The sequence below is a fragment of the Mizuhopecten yessoensis genome, unplaced genomic scaffold (genome assembly GCF_002113885.1).
Source record: "Mizuhopecten yessoensis strain PY_sf001 unplaced genomic scaffold, ASM211388v2 scaffold10969, whole genome shotgun sequence".
Lineage (NCBI taxonomy): Eukaryota > Metazoa > Mollusca > Bivalvia > Pectinida > Pectinidae > Mizuhopecten > Mizuhopecten yessoensis.
This window is the reverse complement of record NW_018408812.1, coordinates 730021-750355: the sequence shown is the minus strand read 5'-3', so window position 1 is coordinate 750355 and position 20335 is coordinate 730021. Positions and strand designations below refer to the sequence as shown.

The following is a 20335-nucleotide window of genomic DNA, read 5'->3' as shown; positions in this document are numbered from 1 at the left end:
CTAACATTTGGTAACATTTTCAACTTCATCGAAAAAACAAAATGGACGCCATAACGTCATACCTCAAAATCTTGAAATGGCTATAACGCAAAAACGGTTGAATTTACTGCCTTTATGCACAATGTTATATGTAGATAATCGTCAGATCAATGCACAATGTCATTCCAATGAAAGTGATGCCTTTAGTTTTTCGGTAACATTTTCCGTTAATGTTGTACGCCATTTTGAATATTTCCTTTGATCTTTTAAAATGCTGACAATATGTTAAAACTTGTTTTACTCCAATCCAATATCAATCACAAATATTTGGTTAAGTTGTAATTGAAAAGCTTTTCCCAGCTATCCTCTAATGTTTGGTAACATTTTTAACTTAATCGCAAAAACAAAATGGCCGCCATGACGAAACATTTTTCAGTAAAATGTCAAATTCCGGTTTTTGGTAGGGGTCAAAGCTCAAATGCACTATATTGAGTACCAACCTTAAAAAAACTTCTTCTAAAGTTCCACAAGGTCTAGAGTCTTGATATATTATATTTAAGATGCTGAGATGTCTGGGTATCAGGTTGGAAAAAAAGGTTGACATTGATCAACTATCAAGTTCACAATCAAGGTCACAAATGTCAAATGTTTAAAAAAATAAAATTACTTTTAATCAAGAATATTTCAAAAATTGTTCGATGGATTTACTTTACATTCAGGTATGATGTGGACAACAAATGCGCACATTTTTGGCAGAAAACATTTTGAGTTTACCAGGTCGAGTTTTGAGTTATTCAGGGGTCAAACTTCATATGTGCTTTTTCAAGATAATGACTTCATAAGGTCACAGAGGTCATATATGTAAAAATATTGAAACCATTTTTTCTGAATAACCAATAATTCCAGGGTAACGATGTTTGGCACAGAAGCATGTTTGAACGAAGGGTTTTAAAATGTGTGCAAATGAATGACCTTGACCTACTCTAAACATAATTTCAAAACTGAAAGTCGAAAACCGTTTTCATTTTTGTGCGATTGTGAAGTGCTTTCAGTACTCTCAGTACATTGATTTATATCAAGACATCTAATACACGCTGGTAATACTACATAGATTACTACGCACTCTCATCTTAAAAGTGTGGACAGTTCACATCTCTACTGCAGTGGGTAAACATCAGCCTTTCTTTGGCATGGCAAACCCAACCGATAGACAAAAAGCTAGTTCAAATTCATCATCCTAGAAGATGTACATAGTGAACGGACTATATGACTCTTACGGACTGCCTTCGTATACAACTAAGCCCACTGGCTGCCTATATTTATCCGTTCTTTCTCAGCTGACGTCATTTCGCACTCCGGGAATCCCCCACTACTGAGTCAGCTACTGTAGACTTGCACAGGTTAATATTAGAAGGCCAAATCAGTCCTTACAGTGAAAAGCCCGTCAAATTATTAGCCAACAATTTCTAGTTTTAGATTGAACTTCTTCAATGTCATTTATGTAAATTTAAAAAAAATATGGACGAATCTGGTTTTCAACCTGGTCATTCTGCTGTTCATCAAAATATTGAAATATATCATACAATATGTGAAAATATTGAAAAAATGCAATCATCTTGTCTAGTTTTTTTGTAACATTTCTAAAGCGTTCGATCGTGTGTGGCACAAGGGACTGAATGTAGAATTAGCAAACCATGGTATACGTGGGAAACTACTTGTCTGGTTAAACAACTATGTAAGTAACCGAAAACAACAGGTCTTTGTAGGAAATAGTAAATCTTCCGTTAAAGCTACAAATGCAGGGTTCCACAAGGTTCAGTTTTAGGTCCTTTACTTTTTATTATCTACATAATTGATATATCGGATAACCTCGAAAGTATTTCAAAATTGTTTACTGACGACACGTCTTTATTATGCTCTGAACCGTCCTTTTGGCTATCGAAACTAAAATGAACAGCGACCTAGTTAAAATTCAAAAGTGGGCAGAAAAGTGGTGTGTAAAATTTAATCCCCTAAAAACGGAAGCTTTACTCATTTCAAACATTAAACATGATCATGTGACAGATATTAAATTCAATAATGTGAGTGTTGACTTTGTAGATAATCATAAGCACCTAGGAGCTATTTTGGACGCTAATTGTAAATGGAGTAGACATAAAGAAAATATATGTAAAAATGTATCCAAGCAGGTAAGTATCCTTCCTAAACTTAAATATATGTTAAATAGACAAACTTTATCCAAAATCTAAAACTTATACATTCTTCCTTTATTAGAATGGTGTTGTGAGGTTTGGGACGGGTGCTCTCTCTCGGTGACGCAGACAAATTGGAAAAACTTCAGTTGGAGTTTGCTCGAATAATCACGGGATTACCTTCTTATGCTAGTAAAATTTCTTTATATTCTGAAAGTGGGTTAGAACCACTATCAAATCGACGTTCCAGGGGAAAACTACAGGTATTCTTCAAAATTATTAACAAACTCACGCCCTGTTATCTAACGTCTTTAATGCCCCCTTTAGTTTCAGAAAGCTCACATTATCACCTCCGTGACGCAAATAATTACTCCATACCAAATTTCCGACTACAACTTATCCTTTTTTCCATCTACGACTCCACTTTGGAACCAACTAGATCTTGAAATTAGAAATGGTATTTCGTACCCAGTCTTTAAAAAATCTCTTCGAACCATGACAAAAGTTCCAAATTATTACTTGATCGGAAATCGGAAATCCAATATATTGCAAGCCAGACTGAGAAATAGATCTAGTACTTTAAATGATGATCTATTGTGCCCAATCCCAATGAATATTTTGATGCAAATAAAATAGGTTTAAATCAAATCATCTACGTAAATGTGAACGCTTTGGTCCTGCTTTATCTAATTGCAGCTTCATGCATGCTGTCATATTACCCTTATTTTTATGAGGCTCTCCAGGACAATACATGTTGTGTAGTTCAAGTCTAATGACTTCCCGAACCATTCTATTCTTTATTATGTACATACATATTTTTATATATTGACTAAATTTAGGATATCGTCTCATAAATTAAATATAGAAATTGGAAGACGCAGAAACAGGATTTGTAAAAAATGTAATTTGAGAGATATAGAAGACGAATTCCATTTTCTTTTTATTTGTTCATTTTATAGCTATTTACGGCACAGATTAATCAAACAATATTATTACAGAAAACCCTCCATTTGTAAATTAATACAACTACTTGGTATGAATTATGTTAACTATGGGTGGTCGGGTGGCGCAGTGGAACGCACTCGCCTTTCACCAAGGAGACCAGGGTTCGATTTCCCGATTGGACGTAAAAAAAGGTATGAGGTTACCTGCCCGACCGCGTGGTTTTTCTCCGGGTAATCCGTTATCCTCCCACATTAAGAACCCCTGTGCGCTAACAACCGGGCCAACAAGAGTAAGTTAGAGAGTTATCCAATTTAGGAAAATATTTATATTTAGCATTTAAAAGGCGTTAATTATAGGTTTATGCATTGTGGTGTTTCATAATGTGTTAATTACGTATTGGTATAGGCACATTATTGAACGGTGTTTTAGGTATACTGTGATGTCACTCTCCTGTCTATTCAAATTATGTTTAGAGAATGTTATATGTATATATGTCTGTGACTATAAGCCTACGGGCTTTTGGCTAATAAATAATGACGTCACCGATTGTAGGTATAATATAACCTCTATCCTACACCGATACTGCATACTGTGAAAATTTCGCACAGTAAGCTTTCGCCCGAAGTTAATTTCGCCCTTCACGTTTAATACCTATGTTTATTGTATTGTTGGAAAATGTTCGCCGTAAAGGTGAATTCGCCCTCATTGCGTATGGCGAAAGGGGCGAATGTTAACCTGCGGCGAAAATGTCCAGGTATACAGTTTAATGAATTAGGGATAGTTCATAAGTGAATTAAAAAGAGAAACAAAACCGGAAAGCCCGAGATGTAACCACATATCACCGTGACACACCTACAGCTATTGCCGAGGAACTGTTACATAGCTGTCGAATAATAGCTAATTAACACAAAAATGCGGCTCTGGGCCTTAGTAGTGACATATTATATTCTGCTCGAAACTATTCAGGAACTGCATGTCATTTTAAGGGCAAAATATCTCCCTATCCTTATTCTTTCTATAAATTCCAGTTCATAATACTGTATTTTTATTTTCATTGTTTGTCCTCCTTTATATATCTTTCACAAATTCATCTCAGAAATAAAAACAAAAATTGGACAGAAAAAGAAAATAAACTGAAAGGATAGAAAAACGAAAAAGATCCCTAGTGCAGCAATGGGGACAGCAGATCAATTTTGGTATCTTCCATGTCCCCCGACAGTGGTCACCGTCTTGTGGAGAGGACGAGAAGGCTAGTTTGATCATTTGCTGTCCATAAAAAGAATCTGTCGGTCGCGTAAGGGTAACATTGACTGGCTTTGAAGTCAGGTGTCGCTCCTCTGTTTTCTACAAAGGACAAGTATCAGCCTAGCGATTGGTCAGTGTTGTTTTTACTTTAATGTGTTTGGTTTGTTTGTGTTTTACGTCCTGTTAACAGCTATGGTCATTTTAAGGACGTGCCAGGTTTTGTTGGTGGAGGAAAGTCGGAGTTCCCGGAGAAAAACCACCGACGTACGGCATTTCCTGGCGACTGTCCCATGTCGATCTCGAACCCGCGACCCAGTGGTGAAGGGCTAGTGGTAGAAGAATGTCGAATGCCTTAACCAATTGGCCACCGCGGCACAATTTTAACCTAAAACCAATCAAACAGCTAGCAGTGTGCCTTCAATATTGCTATAACATAGTCCAGGGCTGCAGAGAGTGAAAGTGAGCGTTACCCCTGGAGTGTCGAATGGTGCTACAGATCACACCAACACAATAATTGCATATTGAACTAATCACATATTGCGTTGGTTTGATTTTCAATATTTTATTAAATAAAACAATTTCATTTTACACCATACTCTGAATAACAATGGGGCTGACAAATCCACTTAAAGCTTGTATACCTTATCATTAGGATAGAACGGGTTTATGTATGTGTCGTTGTCGGACATGATCTTTTCGTTTGATCCCTTCCACAGGGATTGCCTGTTGCATTCCTCCTGGTTGTGTTTGAGGTAATTTGAATTTTGGAATGGCATCTAAGGACTGTTGAATGTAAAAAGAAAGAAAAATACGTTAGTATTAATTTGCAAGAGACACATAATCAGGATGATGATGCATGGGCAAAAACAAAAACTTAAAAGTCACAAAAAATAGCAATTACGCCTAAAAAGTTGAATTAACGTCCAAATTATTTTTATTAACTGTGAGCCGGATTTCGGATTAGTGATGTTAGACAATGCTGTCGAGATCGAAAAAATAACATATAAAAATCATAAATATAAAATTAACGTCACAAAAAAAGGCCTGATTTAACTATTGAACAGCTTTTTGGAAACATTGATGTCCAACAACCTGTTAATATAGTAGGAATACTTACTTTTTGGACAAGTTCTTCGTCCACACGTACGTACAGCCACGTGAACAATTTCCTTTCCTCGCGTATGACCACTTTATACTTGTCTTCTATTGTGTTCATTCCATCTTTTTCGGAGATGTTTTTTACACTTTTATAAACATTGTTCCTGAAAAAATAAATAGTAGCAATCAAATTTTGTATTAAACAGCAGTGATATTACATGTTGAGGATATAATAAAAAAAAAAGCAAGCTTTAGTACAGTACTACCAGACTGCATCCTCGATATCGAGGGGTTACGCTCACTTTCGCTCTCTGCACCCCTGGAATATGTCATAGCGAAATTGAAGGCACGCGGCTAGCTATTTGATTGGTGAGGACATAGCTTAATGTAACCTTACACAACGCTGTAGTTGGAAATCAAGCTCTTTTTATGGGTATTTTTTCAGTAGAGCAAAAGACTTTGGTTTGGTTTGGTTTGGTTGTGATTTACGTCTTATTAACAGCTATGGTCTTTTAAAGACGTGCTATGTTTTGGTGTTGGAGGAAAGCCGGAAATACTGGAGAAAAAACACCGACCTACCGCCAGTACCTGGCGGCTGCTCCACGTAGGCCTCGAACCCTCGACCCAGTGGTGAAGGGCTAGTGGTAGCAGAATGTCAGAGGCCTTAACTACTTGGCCACCGCGGCCCCTCTCAAAAGACTTAAATTGGTCACAAGGTATTATCGTAAAATAATATTTATTTCCGTGTTCGCAGTATTTTTTTTTCCAGTCATTTACCAAAAGTCCACCCCACTCCCACTCCCAAAACGAGTCTTCTAAATGTGTTCAATACCTCTCGTCCAGCTCGGGGTCTCTTTCATGGTCAAGTGTGGTTGTGTACGCCACTTTATTTGAAGGACGAGATACCCTGTAATCCTTTTTATCGAATCTGTAAATAAAATAAATAAATAAACTATATATCTTGTTTTCAATATTTAAAGAATCGTATGTACTATTTTACTGTTTAAGCTGGCCTAGTTTTTCATCTAGAACTTGCTTCTTAATGACAATAGTGATACTTGTTGAGGCTAGATTAAAAGGAGTATTTACTTTGGTGTGTTTACTTTGTTAAAAATATAACATTAAATGTTTTGGCCGTCTACCGCTACTAATCTACTAATCTATTTGAACAAAAAGATTTAAGAAAAGTAAAGAGTCTTACTAATCTCCATCGTTGACCAAACTGAATGAAGTAGAGGACTTTACATGTTTCAAAATACATCTATCAGAAGATCATATAAAGAAAACATTCACCATGGGACATTAAAATTGTTCTTGATCAATTTAGTAATGTTTCCATTTTTTTCAATCTTTTTACAATGCATAAATAACTTCCTGTGTTTATCCCAAACCAAACTTGCCTATGTAGAACGCATTATTACATCGATCGCTGTATCCTATTCTGGGTTATAAATGGCTTAAACATTTCAACAGAATATAAAAACATTATTTTTTTGTAAACATACGTCACTGTGGACAACGACCACATTTGTATACAATTAGTTTTATTACAACTAATTAACAAAATTAATTCGTACCTAATGCCTATTCTCTCTCTGTCACACTCCACCATATATGCCCACATACACTACTTCCACACATACTGTAAAGTAGAGAACTGAATATGTGTGTGATACGTGACTACATGTGACGTATCACACAAGTTTACTTGTTTACGTTGTCCACGTGACTACTGTTTTATAATTCATTTATGCATGCAAGGCAAGCCCCAAATAAATGATTATTATTTGTTGATGGCGGCGTTACCACGGTGTGAATTATCATTACGTCATTTATTTTTGGCTCACGTTTGACGTCATTTAGTTATAATTGTTCACATGATACTTGAATTCGAGATCGCTGTGTACTGCGAATGTACGACAACATACTAGAACAAAAGGACAATGGCAACGTGGGCTCGCGCGTTTTTGATGGCTTCTCTGGTTTACACAGATTGTAACTATTCACAGAACACGTAAGACTGAAATCGTATTAACATCTCAAAATCAGGACATATTTTCCTTAAATCTGGCAACATAGTGATGTAGCTAATATTAAACTTTGACACTATTGGTCAGAGCTCAATGTTTAATTATAACTGCAGGATAATTGATACGCTTGTTTTAAAAACATCCTGATGATAGCTTTAGGCTCGCTATAGCGTACGCGAGCACAACAACGACCAAAACGTGATATATCAGCATTCTAGTATGCAGTGTTGAGGGAATGAGGCATGTTATGTTAAATTACCTGCGAAATAAGTCGTCGTCTTCGCCCCCCCAAACAAAGAAAGCATTAGAATAGCCGTTCACTGCCACAAACTGTTTGTATGTCACACTTAGTATTCCTCCGATCAGGTAGCTATATAATAGTCTGAAACAAGTGAATATCAAATGCATTAATTTGAAGAAAATATAGTGCAGAATATTAGAGTTACGCCAATGATAAATATGTGTATAAAGTCTGCGATTCTCTTTTTTAATTTTTCTCGCAGCTGGAATTTATTCTGGTACGGTTTACATTAAAAAAAATAAAAAATAAAAAAAAGTAATGGGTCAATTAAAAAAAAAGGGTGTCATTTAAAAAGAAAAAACTTAATTTAATTTATGGGGTTATTCTGTTACGTGATGAAAGGATTTTTTTTACATATGTTTCGGAACACTTACGAAATTGATTTTTCTTTCTTTCCACACCCTACCTTGAATTAACAATTGTTTGTTTTTTATTTACTGAAAAATGTTCTCAGTTCGTCTATTAGGACTAATGAGTCCTACATGGATGACGGTTCTAATGGATGAAATGGCCATACAAAATGTGTACTTATTCGACTTTTTGCATCTGACAAATTTCGAGTTAGTTCCTTCGTATTTCAAGAATCCCCTAATTTCAACAAAGCTTTGATAGATGCACACGTCTCTTTAATACTTGCTTAACATGGCGGGTGTCATCGATGAAACAGAAGACTCTTACCCTTCTTGAACACCTGCTCTTATTTTCCTAGTGTTTTTTCAAGGGTCTCCGTGTAATTTCTTTCCTTTGTTCCTATTTTGATATTTTGGCATTCTCTTGGTTTTTTTTTTCGGTAAGTCGCTGTGTAGGGTTTTTGGGGTTTGTTTATTTTCTTTACTTTGTTACTTGTATTGGAAGACGTTGACTAAGACTGCTATGTGTCGTATCATTTTTTCGCCACGAATGTCACATTTAAACATGTTTCTGTCGTCTTCAATGATAGTATCCACGTCGTTAAATATGAAACAGTCATATTGGGCTGTCTTGTTGGCTTCCAGAAATCCAATATTGCGCAACATTCCTCGGTTGAACCGGTTGCCAGGCGCCTGAAAAGTAGTCGTGTTTAGGTTCAACAAGACCCCTTAACAATTCAAATAGGTAATTTGGATATATTCAACGTGTACATCAGTTATTAAAATAATATATAGTGACATTAATATCGTCTGCAAGGACACATTTAGGCATATGTTAGGGAAGTGAATTAACATATTTTAGTTGTTTGAGAAATTGCTTGAAGCCTTGATCATTCTCTTTTCTCACCACCAGTCAACCGATTGCTCTACCTTTTCAACAGAATTATTCTTGCTTAACTGTGCTATAGTATTATTCAAACTAAAGTATAGGGGGAGTAACTTTATATTGAAGAAAAAAACAGAGCAGTGGAACAGGGATACTGAATATCTCTCTAGATTGCAAATTAAAGCCCTTTAGCTCAGCGGTAGATCATCGCACATGAGAGCCAAAGGTCGCGGGTTCGTGCCCCAGCGACGGCACTATCTTTATCATATGTCCTCGTCCTACTACAAAGTGGTGCCTGTAATCAACCCTTGTCTCAAGTATTGGGTGTACGCTTGACAAGGAAAACCCGAACCTTGGTTGTAAATAGTTGTGCCTTCGGGGGCGAAGACTTAGAACAAGGAGGGAGGAATTAGCGGAACTGGACTGGATCGATCGTCGGCGACCAGGTAGCTCAATTGCGTTCGTCTAGAGTTCAGAGGGTCCCGGATTCGAAACCCGGTCTGGCCGTGCATTTTTCCTCTCCTGTCACACCTCTAAGGATTAAAATTTCCTCTTTCTTATCTGTTTCCCATCTGTTTTGTAGTTTTGATCCTTTTCAATAGTAATAGTTTTCCTCTTTCTGTGTACAACACATTGGTCATTTAAACTTACTTACAAGCAACATTGTTAAGAAAATCGGGTATTGTGATGGGTGTTTACTAAACAAATATGTTATATGTTTATTGTACAGTGTCTTGTTGACGAAAGTTAAGCTTTATAATAAGAATAATTAATAATAATTCGAGGTTCTTATATACCGCTTTATCACAACCTAGTTCGTAGGTCGCCTCAAAGCGGTCCACAAATCATTATCCGTGGTTATAGGGTATTTGCAACCAGCAAATATCTTTCTCAACCCCCAGGGAAGTATTCAGCCGGTGCTGCCATTTCGGCGCTCACAGCTAGTACTCTACAATTCTTGCACTTCCCAACCACGTACTCATTTACAGCTTAGTAGACTGGAACAAGCGGCGTGAAGTATCTTGCTCAAAGATACAACACAATGCCGTGACGTCACTCGAACTCGCAATCCTTCGGTCACGTGCCCGGCGTCCTACCACTAGACTACCGTGCCTCCTTTATATCTGATTGATATCTAAGTATATCCTGATATTTTTGTTCGGGATTATAATTGACCCGAAGCTTACAATATAAGAAAAATTACCATGTTTGGGAAATACAATAAATTTCTGTGTATTTTTTTTACGTTCTATTATATGATTGCTGGACTTTTGTAGATTTTTATCTTATTTGCTAATAATAGATATTTGGACAATGGGGTAAGGGTACAGGAGCCCCTTTTGGGACAATGCAATTCTCTTCCATTTACCAGTGTTATTGGAAAATGTTGTATAAAGTCCACATATTTTGTTATTATGATTCAGCACAACATTCCATAACTTAATCACTATTCTCTTCCTTACCAGCTCCATCTTGATAATCCAGGGGTATCGCTCACTTTCGCTGAAATATGTCATAGCAAAATTGATGGCACACAGTTAGCAGTTTGATTGGGATCAGATGGGAAAAAACCCTCACCAATCGCTAACCTGATAAATGTCATTTATAGGTTACAGAGGAGGGACACCCAACTTCAAAGCCTGTCAACGTTACCGTTACACGACCGATATATTCTGTCGATGGTCATCTAATGATCACACTAGTCTTATTGTCTTATCCACAAGGAGGTGTACACTGAACCTTCGATTTTGCTATGACATATTCAAGGGGTGCAGAGAGAGAAAGAGAGCGTAACCCAGAGGTCGAAATCGACCCAGTTCTAACACTTACCTGTTCTACAACAAATATGGTGTAGTCCAACTGTTGTCGTTGCAGCTTTGGTAATAAGTTAGACATCAATATCTTAAGATGGCTGTCCCTATCTCGATAAGGAATAATGATAGCTACCCGGAACACAGCCTTACAACCTTCGGGTTTCCATCGTCCGCCTTGCAACGTGTCATTGAACCTACTGTCTAGGTTCTGCCACTTATGATTTGTCAAATTTACAGTTTCTCTGCCGTCTACAACAAAGAAGACATTAACTTATTTCTGTATGTTTCCATTTCGGATGGAAATCCCTATTGTTTTCGTTATGTTTTTTCCTATTCTTATTCTTATTATTAGTTCTTATTATTTATTAATCTTATTATTATCTGGAAACCCCTCAAGATAGGTCTCTGGATCCGCCACTGCACTAATAGCTTTCTATTAATGCTGACCATTCAGAAATAACTTGACCCTTTGATAAGGTTGGTCAAAGAAGGAAAGCCAGGGGAAACATTTTAAAGCGATCGTCAGTCCGAGAACATATCTTTGATCATTTTCTTGCTTGTTGGAAACCCTGTGTTTTGATCTTGATCAAATCTAGTTTAATTTGAAATTAACCAGCACTCCTCTAAATTTTGAAACTCGTAAAATGGAAAAGGTATTTACGCAAGCAGTATAATCTCTGACGTTTTAATCAATCAAAATTACAAGGATCTGTGGAATAACCAATTAATTACATCAGAGAAGGCGTGGCCTTATTATTCGCATGACGTCAGACGAGGTCGTTGTGTGGAAATGGCGCAGCTTAATTCCGGTCATCGTCCAATCGTGGTGTTTTGGTGTCGACCACGAAAGAACGTGAGTCGAAGGAGTTACACATAGTCGAATCGGAAGTTTCGATCTGACAGCCGATTGTGCCGGAAAGGGGAACGCGAGTCATAGCAGAGACACGTAAAGGAGTTTAAATTGAGGTCGACGTGGTGTCACAGACTACAATTTTGGAATGAATGCACCTGATTGTCGTAAATTCAAAATAGTGTACAAAATTAAAGATAAAGTATTTATTTTTGAGCTTGTGTTGAGTGACGGAATGTCGGACTGATGTTTATTTTTGACGTTAGATTTTTTAGCTCACCTGGTCCGAAGGACCATGGTGAGTTTATGCCATACCGCAGCGTCCGTCGTCCGTCCGTCCGTCAACTTTTCCTTTAAAACACTTCTAGTCATGAAAGCCTATGAAGAAGGGGGAAGGGGAACAAATTTTGTATAAATGGTGGGCCTGGCCTCCCTGGGGGCTGAGGGGCATGGCCCAATAGGAGAAATATAACAATTTTTCAAAATCCTTCTTCTTCTTCTGTAGGATAACAGGATTTGTTCAATATTTTGTCAGAAGCTTCCTTGGGGTAAGGGGAACAAATTTTGTATAAATGGTGGGTCTGACCCCCCTGGGGGCTGAGGGGCGGGGCCCAATAGGGGAAATATAACAAATTCTTTAAAATCCTTCTTCTTCTCTAGGAATAATAGGATTTGTTCCATATTTGGCATGAAGCATCCTTGGGTGAGGGGAAACCAATTTTGTATAAACGGTGGGTCTGGCCCCCCATGGGCCTGAGGGGTGGGGCCCAATAGGGGAAACATAGTGAATTCTTTAAAATCCTTCTTCTTCTGTAGAAATGAAATGATTTGGTCCATATTTGGTCTGAAGCATTCCAGGGTGAAGGAGAACCAAGTTTGTATAAACGGTGTGTCTGGCCCCCTGGGGGCTGAGGGGCGTGGCCCAATAGGGGAAATATAACAAATTCTTTAAATTCCTTATTCTTCTGTAGGAATGAAAGGATTTGTTCCATATTTGGTCTGAAGCATCCTTGGGTAAAGGGAAACCTATTTTGTATAAACCGTGGGTCTGGCCCTCCAGGGGCCTAAGGGGCGGGGCCCAATAGGGGAAACATAGCAAATTCTTCAAAATCCTTCTTCTTCTGTAGGAATAAAAGGATTTGGTCCATTCTTCAAATACCTTCTTCTGCACGAATGACTGGATTTTATCCTTATTAAGTCTGGAGCATCCTTGGGCCAAGGGGACTCAATTTTGTATAAACGGTGGGTATGACCACCTAGGGCCATAGGGGTGGGGCTTTGTTTGAAGTTTGTTCTCGCTATATCTCAAGTACTGGATTGATCTTTCTGAATTTTCATATGTACTTACAGCACCTACCATGGAGTGCTATATCTTTACTTCATACCAATTATTTTAAACATATTCAGGTGAGCGATACAGGCCCTCTGGGCCTCTTGTTTATTTGATGCACGTGAGTAACGTTCTTTAAAAATGGTGTTATATCTAGTGTTGTTTTTTTACACTTGATGCACGCATTTGGTGCTAAATTTTGGTTTAGATGCTTAATTAATATGACCATTCGCCCAGTAATTCGTAATCAAGAATATTCGTCCCCTTGTATAGATAGTTTACATTTGTTAAGACTACTCGTACCATAAACCAATTATTACACTCAATTTTATCAAGACTACTTTATTGCATTTTGAATGTAATTCAACTTACGAAATGCTGTCCTGTAGCTCACACAGGTAGGCAGCTGAGATTCAGTAATGATCCGTTGGTTTTCGGTGAAAGTCTTATTCGTGTCATCAGATGTTGTTTTCTTGTGATAACTTTCGTCGAACGCAATAATACTCCTTCGAATGTTAGTAATAGTGTTGTTTGCGTCATCAATTGGCGCTTTCACACGATACCTTTTGTCAAGCTCCGTAATATTCCCTTGTTTTTCAGCGAAAGTTTTATTCATTTCCTCAAATGACACTTTCATAAGATATCTTCCGTCAAACTCAGAAACACTTCTTCGAACTTGGCTTCTAGTTTTATTCGCGCCATCAAAGGAGTTTTTCATTCGATATACGGCAAGTAACATTGATAATAGGGCTATCGTCAAAATCTTTGTTCGGTAACGTGACACAATACATTTCAAAAATCGTACTTTGTACCGGCAGAGCACAGATGGCATCGTATCCATGTCGTTCAACAGACCCTGCTCCCTATGGAAAACATCTGACGTATGTAACTAATATATCTATTTCACCAGGTTCATTTTGCCGTTTTTCAGGATAAAACTACGTTCTTCCTTTATGGGGCTAACGTTAAACCGTGTTAACATGTGATGGCTGTGACCAATCGGAACATTTCTTTTAGGGAATGGGAGGAACTCCCAATCGGCCGCTGTGTCGTTTGTCATTTGCTTCCTAAATGCCATTACTTCACGCGGTAACAGATGTAAGATATCATCTACGTAAATGTGAACGCTTTGGTCCTGATTTACATAAAAAAAAATATGTCAAAGTGGATATCTAATTGCAGCTTCATGCATGTTGTCATATTACCCTTATTTTTATGAGGCTCTCTAGGACAATACATGTTGTGTAGTTCAAGTCTAATGACTTCCCGAACCATTCTATTCTTTATTAGGTACATACATATTTATATATATTGACTAAATTTAGGATATCGTCTCATCAATTAAATATAGAAATTGGAAGACGCAGAACCAGGATTTGTAAAAAATGTAATTTGAGAGATATAGAAGACGAATTCCATTTTCTTTTTATTTGTTCATTTTATAGCTATTTACGGCCTAGATTAATCAAACAATATTATTACAGAAAACCCTCCATTTGTAAATTAATACAACTACTTGGTATGAATTATGTTAATTATGGGTGGTCGGGTGGCGCAGTGGATAACGCACTCGCCTTTCACCAAGGAGACCAGGGTTCGAATCCCCGATCGGACGTAAAAAGGTATGAGGTTACCTGCCTGACCGCGTGGCTTTTCTCCGGGTAATCCGGTATCCTCCCACATTAAGAACCCCTGCGCGCTAACATCCGGGACAACAAGAGTGATTAATATAGGTTATAAATAAATAAAGTTTATATATATAATGTTAGAGAGTTATTCAATTTAGGAAAATATTTATATTTAGCATTTAAAAGGCGTTAATTATCGGTTTATGTATTGTGGTGTTTCATAATTGTAATGTGTTAATTACATATTGTGATATGCACATTATTGAACGGTGTTTTAGGTATACTGTGTTGTCACTCACCTTTACTGTGGAAATTTCGCACAGTAAGCTTTCGCCCTACGCCGATGAAATCCGTATTTTCCCGAAGTTAATTTCGCCCTTCGCCTGGGCCTTAGTAGTGACATATTATATTCTGTTCGAAACTATTCAGGAACTGCATGTCAGTTTACGGGCAAAATATCTCCCTATCCTTATTCTTTCTATAAATTCCAGTTCATAACATTTTTATTTTTATTGTTTGTCACCTTTTTTTTTTCACAGATTCATCTCAGAAATAACATTTTTTCCTGAAACAATTTTTCCTGAAACAAAAAATAGACAGAAAAAGAAAATATACTGCAATGATAGAACAACGAAAAAGATCGCTCGTCCATCAATAGGGACAGCAGATCAAGTTTGGTCTTTTCCATGTCCCGTTTGTTAAATACAAGGAAGAAAACACCCGACTCTGCTGGAGGTCCACAATAGTCGCCTCTAACAATCACGCATTGGGATACAGCAGGCCTCTCCCCGAACGGGTTACGCCACACTGATGAGTTGCCTCTGCTACTGGACTTTGAAGCCAGACTTTAATCTTGCACGATCACTACTATTTGATTTAAACATATTTTAAGTTGCATCTGTTATACATTAGGGATTGGTCACAAGTTGTCCAATATATATGAAGCCTTTTCCCAATAACATATAATATACACATATATATAAAAGATGGCAAATTTAAATTTAGTTAATATTTTCAATTAAATTTAGTATAACATTATGAGAGAAAGGAGAGAGAGGGAGGGGGGTGTTACATATTTGGAGATATTTAATGCGAGGTCGTGGTAGTGATTTACATGACTGTTAGTTTAAAAGTAATTTGTTTTATTATCCAAAACTTGTAAATTTCACACGTTATATTCATTTTTAACCTTTCATTGTACTTATTCATGTTGTGGAAGACGTTAGATATGGATTTTCATTCTTTTGCTCTTTAGTACACAACTGAACAGTAATATTGGCCATATGGTGCAACTACTCCTTTCTTCGTCGACGCACTTAAGATGTCGTCTCGTTCAACCAGACGACTATTAAGGATGTACTCTTCTGAGGTTCAAATCACGTTCAAGTCTCGTTTAAACTAAACAAAGCCATTCTAAAAGCAAACATGCGTCTGAAAATGTGTAATTAAACTAAAATTTGTTTCGCCATTTCTAATTGTAGCAAGTTGATTTTCGCTGTACAAGTTTGTAAGGTACAACATTATAAAAAATGTATGCAACTGACTGTAAATTAAACATTACTGGTATTTTGGTGGGTTTTTTTACTTATTAAGTGGCTCTTGAACTGAAGCTCTTTTGATTTTTTACCCCGCAAAAGGGGAAAGTAACAACAATACCATGGCTAAAAAAGATAATTATTGCTGTTTTATAAAGAGAACACACATTTTTTTTATCAATAAGATATTAAAAAAAATCTAAATTAAGCGTTAAATCTACAAAAAAATGGTGTTTTTTCATTTAAAAGTAAAGGGACGGGAAAACCTAAATCCCTTTTCTGAGATAAAGAATAAGTTAAAGAAATTTTACTTGCATGATTTAGAAGAAAGTACTAGTTTTATCAATTGTGCAGATGTCCATTCATCTCTGACGACACACGTGGAAGATATTGTGTTCTACGTTCTACATACGGTCAAAACTGGGGAAAAAATCACCAAATATCTCTTATTATATTAAATTGGTATCTTTGATCAATCGTACCCAAAACAACCGCACACACGTATCTTTTTTTTATTGCATTTTCTACTATGCCATAAGCTCCTTATTTCCAAGTATACAGGATTTTTATTTAAAACTTCTCACAGTACGTTCTAACATTTTAAAGGGACAATTTAGTGAAGGAAGTTGTTTTGATTACCTGAAAATCGAGTCGATACTGAAAATGTATATCTCCTAACGAAGGTTTATGTAGTTGATGACCTGAAGCGAACTACGACCAGGTTTGAGAGGGTGCCACAGGGAGAATTTAAACCGCAGAAAGTACGATATCAATAGGTTTAAATATAAAATAGATCACTCATTTATAACGATGTTTAAGGTGCTGTTGGAAGATGATTTCGATTTAGAAAAGATTCATATACTTGTATTCAGAGATTCTAGGCGAATAAAACGAGAAGTCACCTTCTCTCCTCAGCTGGAATGACATTTTTGTTAGCTAGAAATTCACCGACAGCTGCCGCTAAAACGTACGGCTGTGCAGTTAAGTATTTCTCCGTTACGGATTAAAAACTCCAAGAAAACATTGTCTCTTGTCAATTTCTCGACATGAATTGTTCATAGGTATTAAACTATATAATCATGAAGAGTTTTGTGACAAGGTTGTAAAAAAACTTACTTCACTAAATTGTCCCTTCTTCCTTGTATTTCTGGCCATTATAAATCAATTCCGTCTCTGCGTATTGCAGAGTTATCTTCTCTTGGGAGCAGGTATTGATTGTTTCGTCATTGGTTTGTGCGAGAAAATTACGTCGTTTTCTCAAAAATAGATGACGTTCCTCCCACAAACAAGTGACGTAACAATCAATCCCTCCTCCCAAGAGAAGATAACTCTGCAATACGCAAAGACGGAATAATCAATGTGCGACGATCTTGAAAAAAATCCAGCCAACTTGTCTATTTTTTTGTGATTTTTTCCTAAAGCGTTTGATCGAGAATGGCATATGGGGCTGGAAGTAAAATCAGCTAGATATGGGATATCGGGAAAGATATTGGACTGGTTAATTAATTATGTTATTAATAGATCTCAACAAGTTTGTATTGTAATTCTTTATTGGTCGTAAACTGATACAGTTTATAGATACAACAAATATTTCCAGGGCCATTCCATTAATACCACATTTGATTATCTACTAAATGATTAACTCGTAATATGTTTACTTGATGGACTAATTTTCCAAAATTACACAATTCTTTCGTATTTACAGATGATAGAAATATAATTAATTTAAAGACGGAGGGATTTATTCGATAATAGGGCTTAATATATTTGGTTCTCAATTAATTATACAAGGGATATTTTAACATGAAATGATATTCGTCCTCGATATCATTGAGACACAGGGCAAGTTTGAAGCTGACGTGGAACATTTCTGTGTCTGCCTGATTCGATAAGAAGACAATGTGAAGATAAACGTAATCTAACAATAATGTTTTTTTATAATTAGCAGGAATTGGTTTTGAAAGATAAGTTTGCAATGCTAAGTGATCTACAACATGCCTGTATAAAACACATTTTGGCGACGGACGAAACAAAAAAACTTCACGTTGTTTTACAATATATATACAATTGTTTACATTTATAATATGTTGGGAAACCCAAATGTCCATCATACCTAATGAGCAGAGCTCGTGTTTGACTTTCTCAACCCAGTTTTTACAATTTGGATTAGCCTAAATTCGTTGCACATATACTCGTAACATCCTTTTAAAATACAATTGTTGGTAAAGGTCAACTTACACCAGTATTTAATTATTCTTAATTTGCGTAAGAGGGACAATGGGAACCTCCCAAGTTCAAAGTATACCATAGCATTTGGTGTCGACCGTTTAACTCCAAGAATATTTTTACAAAAATCTAATTGTACCCTCTCAATGTCAGGGGCTGTATGGAACTACTATATCCCGTCACACTTCCTACATATGTGTCAAAGAGACTCAATAATGTGGAAACATTTAAAAACATTGGTACACAAGCCTTTTGACTGTAAACCATGTATACCTTTGGAAAACAAACCATGTCAATTGCGTACTATTGGAAATAGTAGATCTTTTGTTACATGTACTATAACAAATGCAGGAGTACCCCGGGGTTCGGTTCTTGCCCCGTTGCTGTTTATACTTTATATTAATGACATAACAGATAATATAGAAAGTCTATCAAAACTTTTTGCTGATGACACCTCTCTTTTATATTCGGATAAATCACCACAGGTAATTGAACAAAAAAATAATAATGATTTCGTAAATATATAATTGTTGGCAGATAAGTAGCTTGTTTAATTCAATCCTGCAAAAACAGAGGCTTTACTTATTCCTGATATTGAACTTGATCACCTCATTGAAATTAACTTTAATAATGTAAGCATTGAATTTGTTGAAAATCATAAGCATCTGGGAGTATTAAGCAATGCTAACTGTAAATAGACCTACCACATTGATAATATATGTAAAAAAAAGTAATTAAATGTCCTCCGTAAATTGAAATATACCCTGAACCGACGTACACTGAATAAGATATATAAAACATTTATACTTCCTATTCTAGAATATTGTTGTGAACTTCGGGATGGTTGTTCTATTACTGATACAGACAAATAGAAAAGCTACAACTTGAAGCCGGACGTATTGTCACTGGTTTACCGTCGTTTACTAGTAGACAATCTATATATAATGAAACTGGATGGGATTCTCTAGCACTTTGGGGATCCCGTCGAAAACTTCAATTGTTTTATAAAAAACACGATAACATAGCTCCTAACTATCTCAATACTCTACTCGATAACTCTCACTATAATCTTCGAAACGCTGAAAACTACAACCTTCCTAACAACAGACTTGAATTATCTAACGTATCCTTCTTTCCTTCTACTGTTAGACTGGGGAACCATCAGTTACCTACTAGTATACGACGTAGCGCCGCGTTCTCATCATTCAGAATCGTCATTCAAGGTGTAAACTAGCCTCTTGTACAAAATAACTTTTTTGTGGTGATAGAAAAAAAATGTTTTGCATACAAAATTAAGAAACCGTTCTTGTACTTTGAAAAGTGATATGTTTCGTGTTAACCTCATTGATTACCAACGTTGTATATGTGGCTTCCCTATTGAAGACACACACACCATTTCTTTTTTACCTGTGGTAAATATATCGAACAAAGAATTAAGCTTCATCGTGAACTGAATGAGTACATGCCTCTTAATTTAAATCTATTTTTATTTGGAGATACATCTGTTTCGGAACAGGAAAACATAACGATATGCATGCATACTCATCAATACATTCGTGACTCTAACATATTATCTACATGTACATGTCTATGTATGTATTTCACTGTGTTTTACTATTTTGCCTTCAAACTACTTTGTAGTTACAAATGTGCAAATAGATTTGAATTGGATCGAATTGAGTAACCCCCCTCCCCCCTCCCATACATATCATCGGGGTTGGCATTTTTACAGAAAGTCGATCTAAAATTAACTTACAATCAATTGTAAGTGTACAGATGAGCTCTAATAGTATGAATAACAAGTGGCCCAGAGGGCCTGTATCGCTAACCTGGAATATTTGAGCAATCATGGGAAAATATTCTCAATAAAAGTACTTTTGTAAAACAATTTCCATATACTGAGTCTGCTTGGCTTAAGTATATTCC

At 36.5% G+C, this 20335-nt stretch overlaps 1 protein-coding gene across 1 annotated transcript; it reads right to left on the bottom strand.

The window, feature by feature from the left end:
- Window positions 1-4962: 4962 nt before the first annotated feature.
- LOC110464161 (beta-1,4-galactosyltransferase 4-like) lies at window positions 4963-13636 on the bottom strand. The gene is made up of 7 exons (XM_021519234.1): window positions 13393-13636; window positions 10857-11089; window positions 8634-8833; window positions 7749-7871; window positions 6292-6387; window positions 5479-5623; window positions 4963-5144 (listed from the first exon to the last, which is right to left on the bottom strand). Exons 1-7 carry the CDS (start codon window positions 13634-13636, stop codon window positions 5010-5012), a joined length of 1176 nt encoding a protein of 391 aa, XP_021374909.1. The 3' UTR covers window positions 4963-5009.
- Window positions 13637-20335: the final 6699 nt, after the last annotated feature.

What these genes read in the sequence shown, in the direction of transcription:
- LOC110464161 (XM_021519234.1), bottom strand. Translation starts at nt 13,636, where the DNA reads ATGAATAAAACTTTCGCTGAAAAACAAGGGAATATTACGGAGCTTGAC. An exon ending in GAGCTACAGGACAGCATTTC is followed by an intron (nt 11,090 to 13,392) that starts GTAAGTTGAATT and finishes TCTTTGTTGTAG; the next exon opens with ACGGCAGAGAAACTGTAAAT. An exon ending in ACGAAGAACTTGTCCAAAAA is followed by an intron (nt 5,145 to 5,478) that starts GTAAGTATTCCT and finishes TACATTCAACAG; the next exon opens with TCCTTAGATGCCATTCCAAA.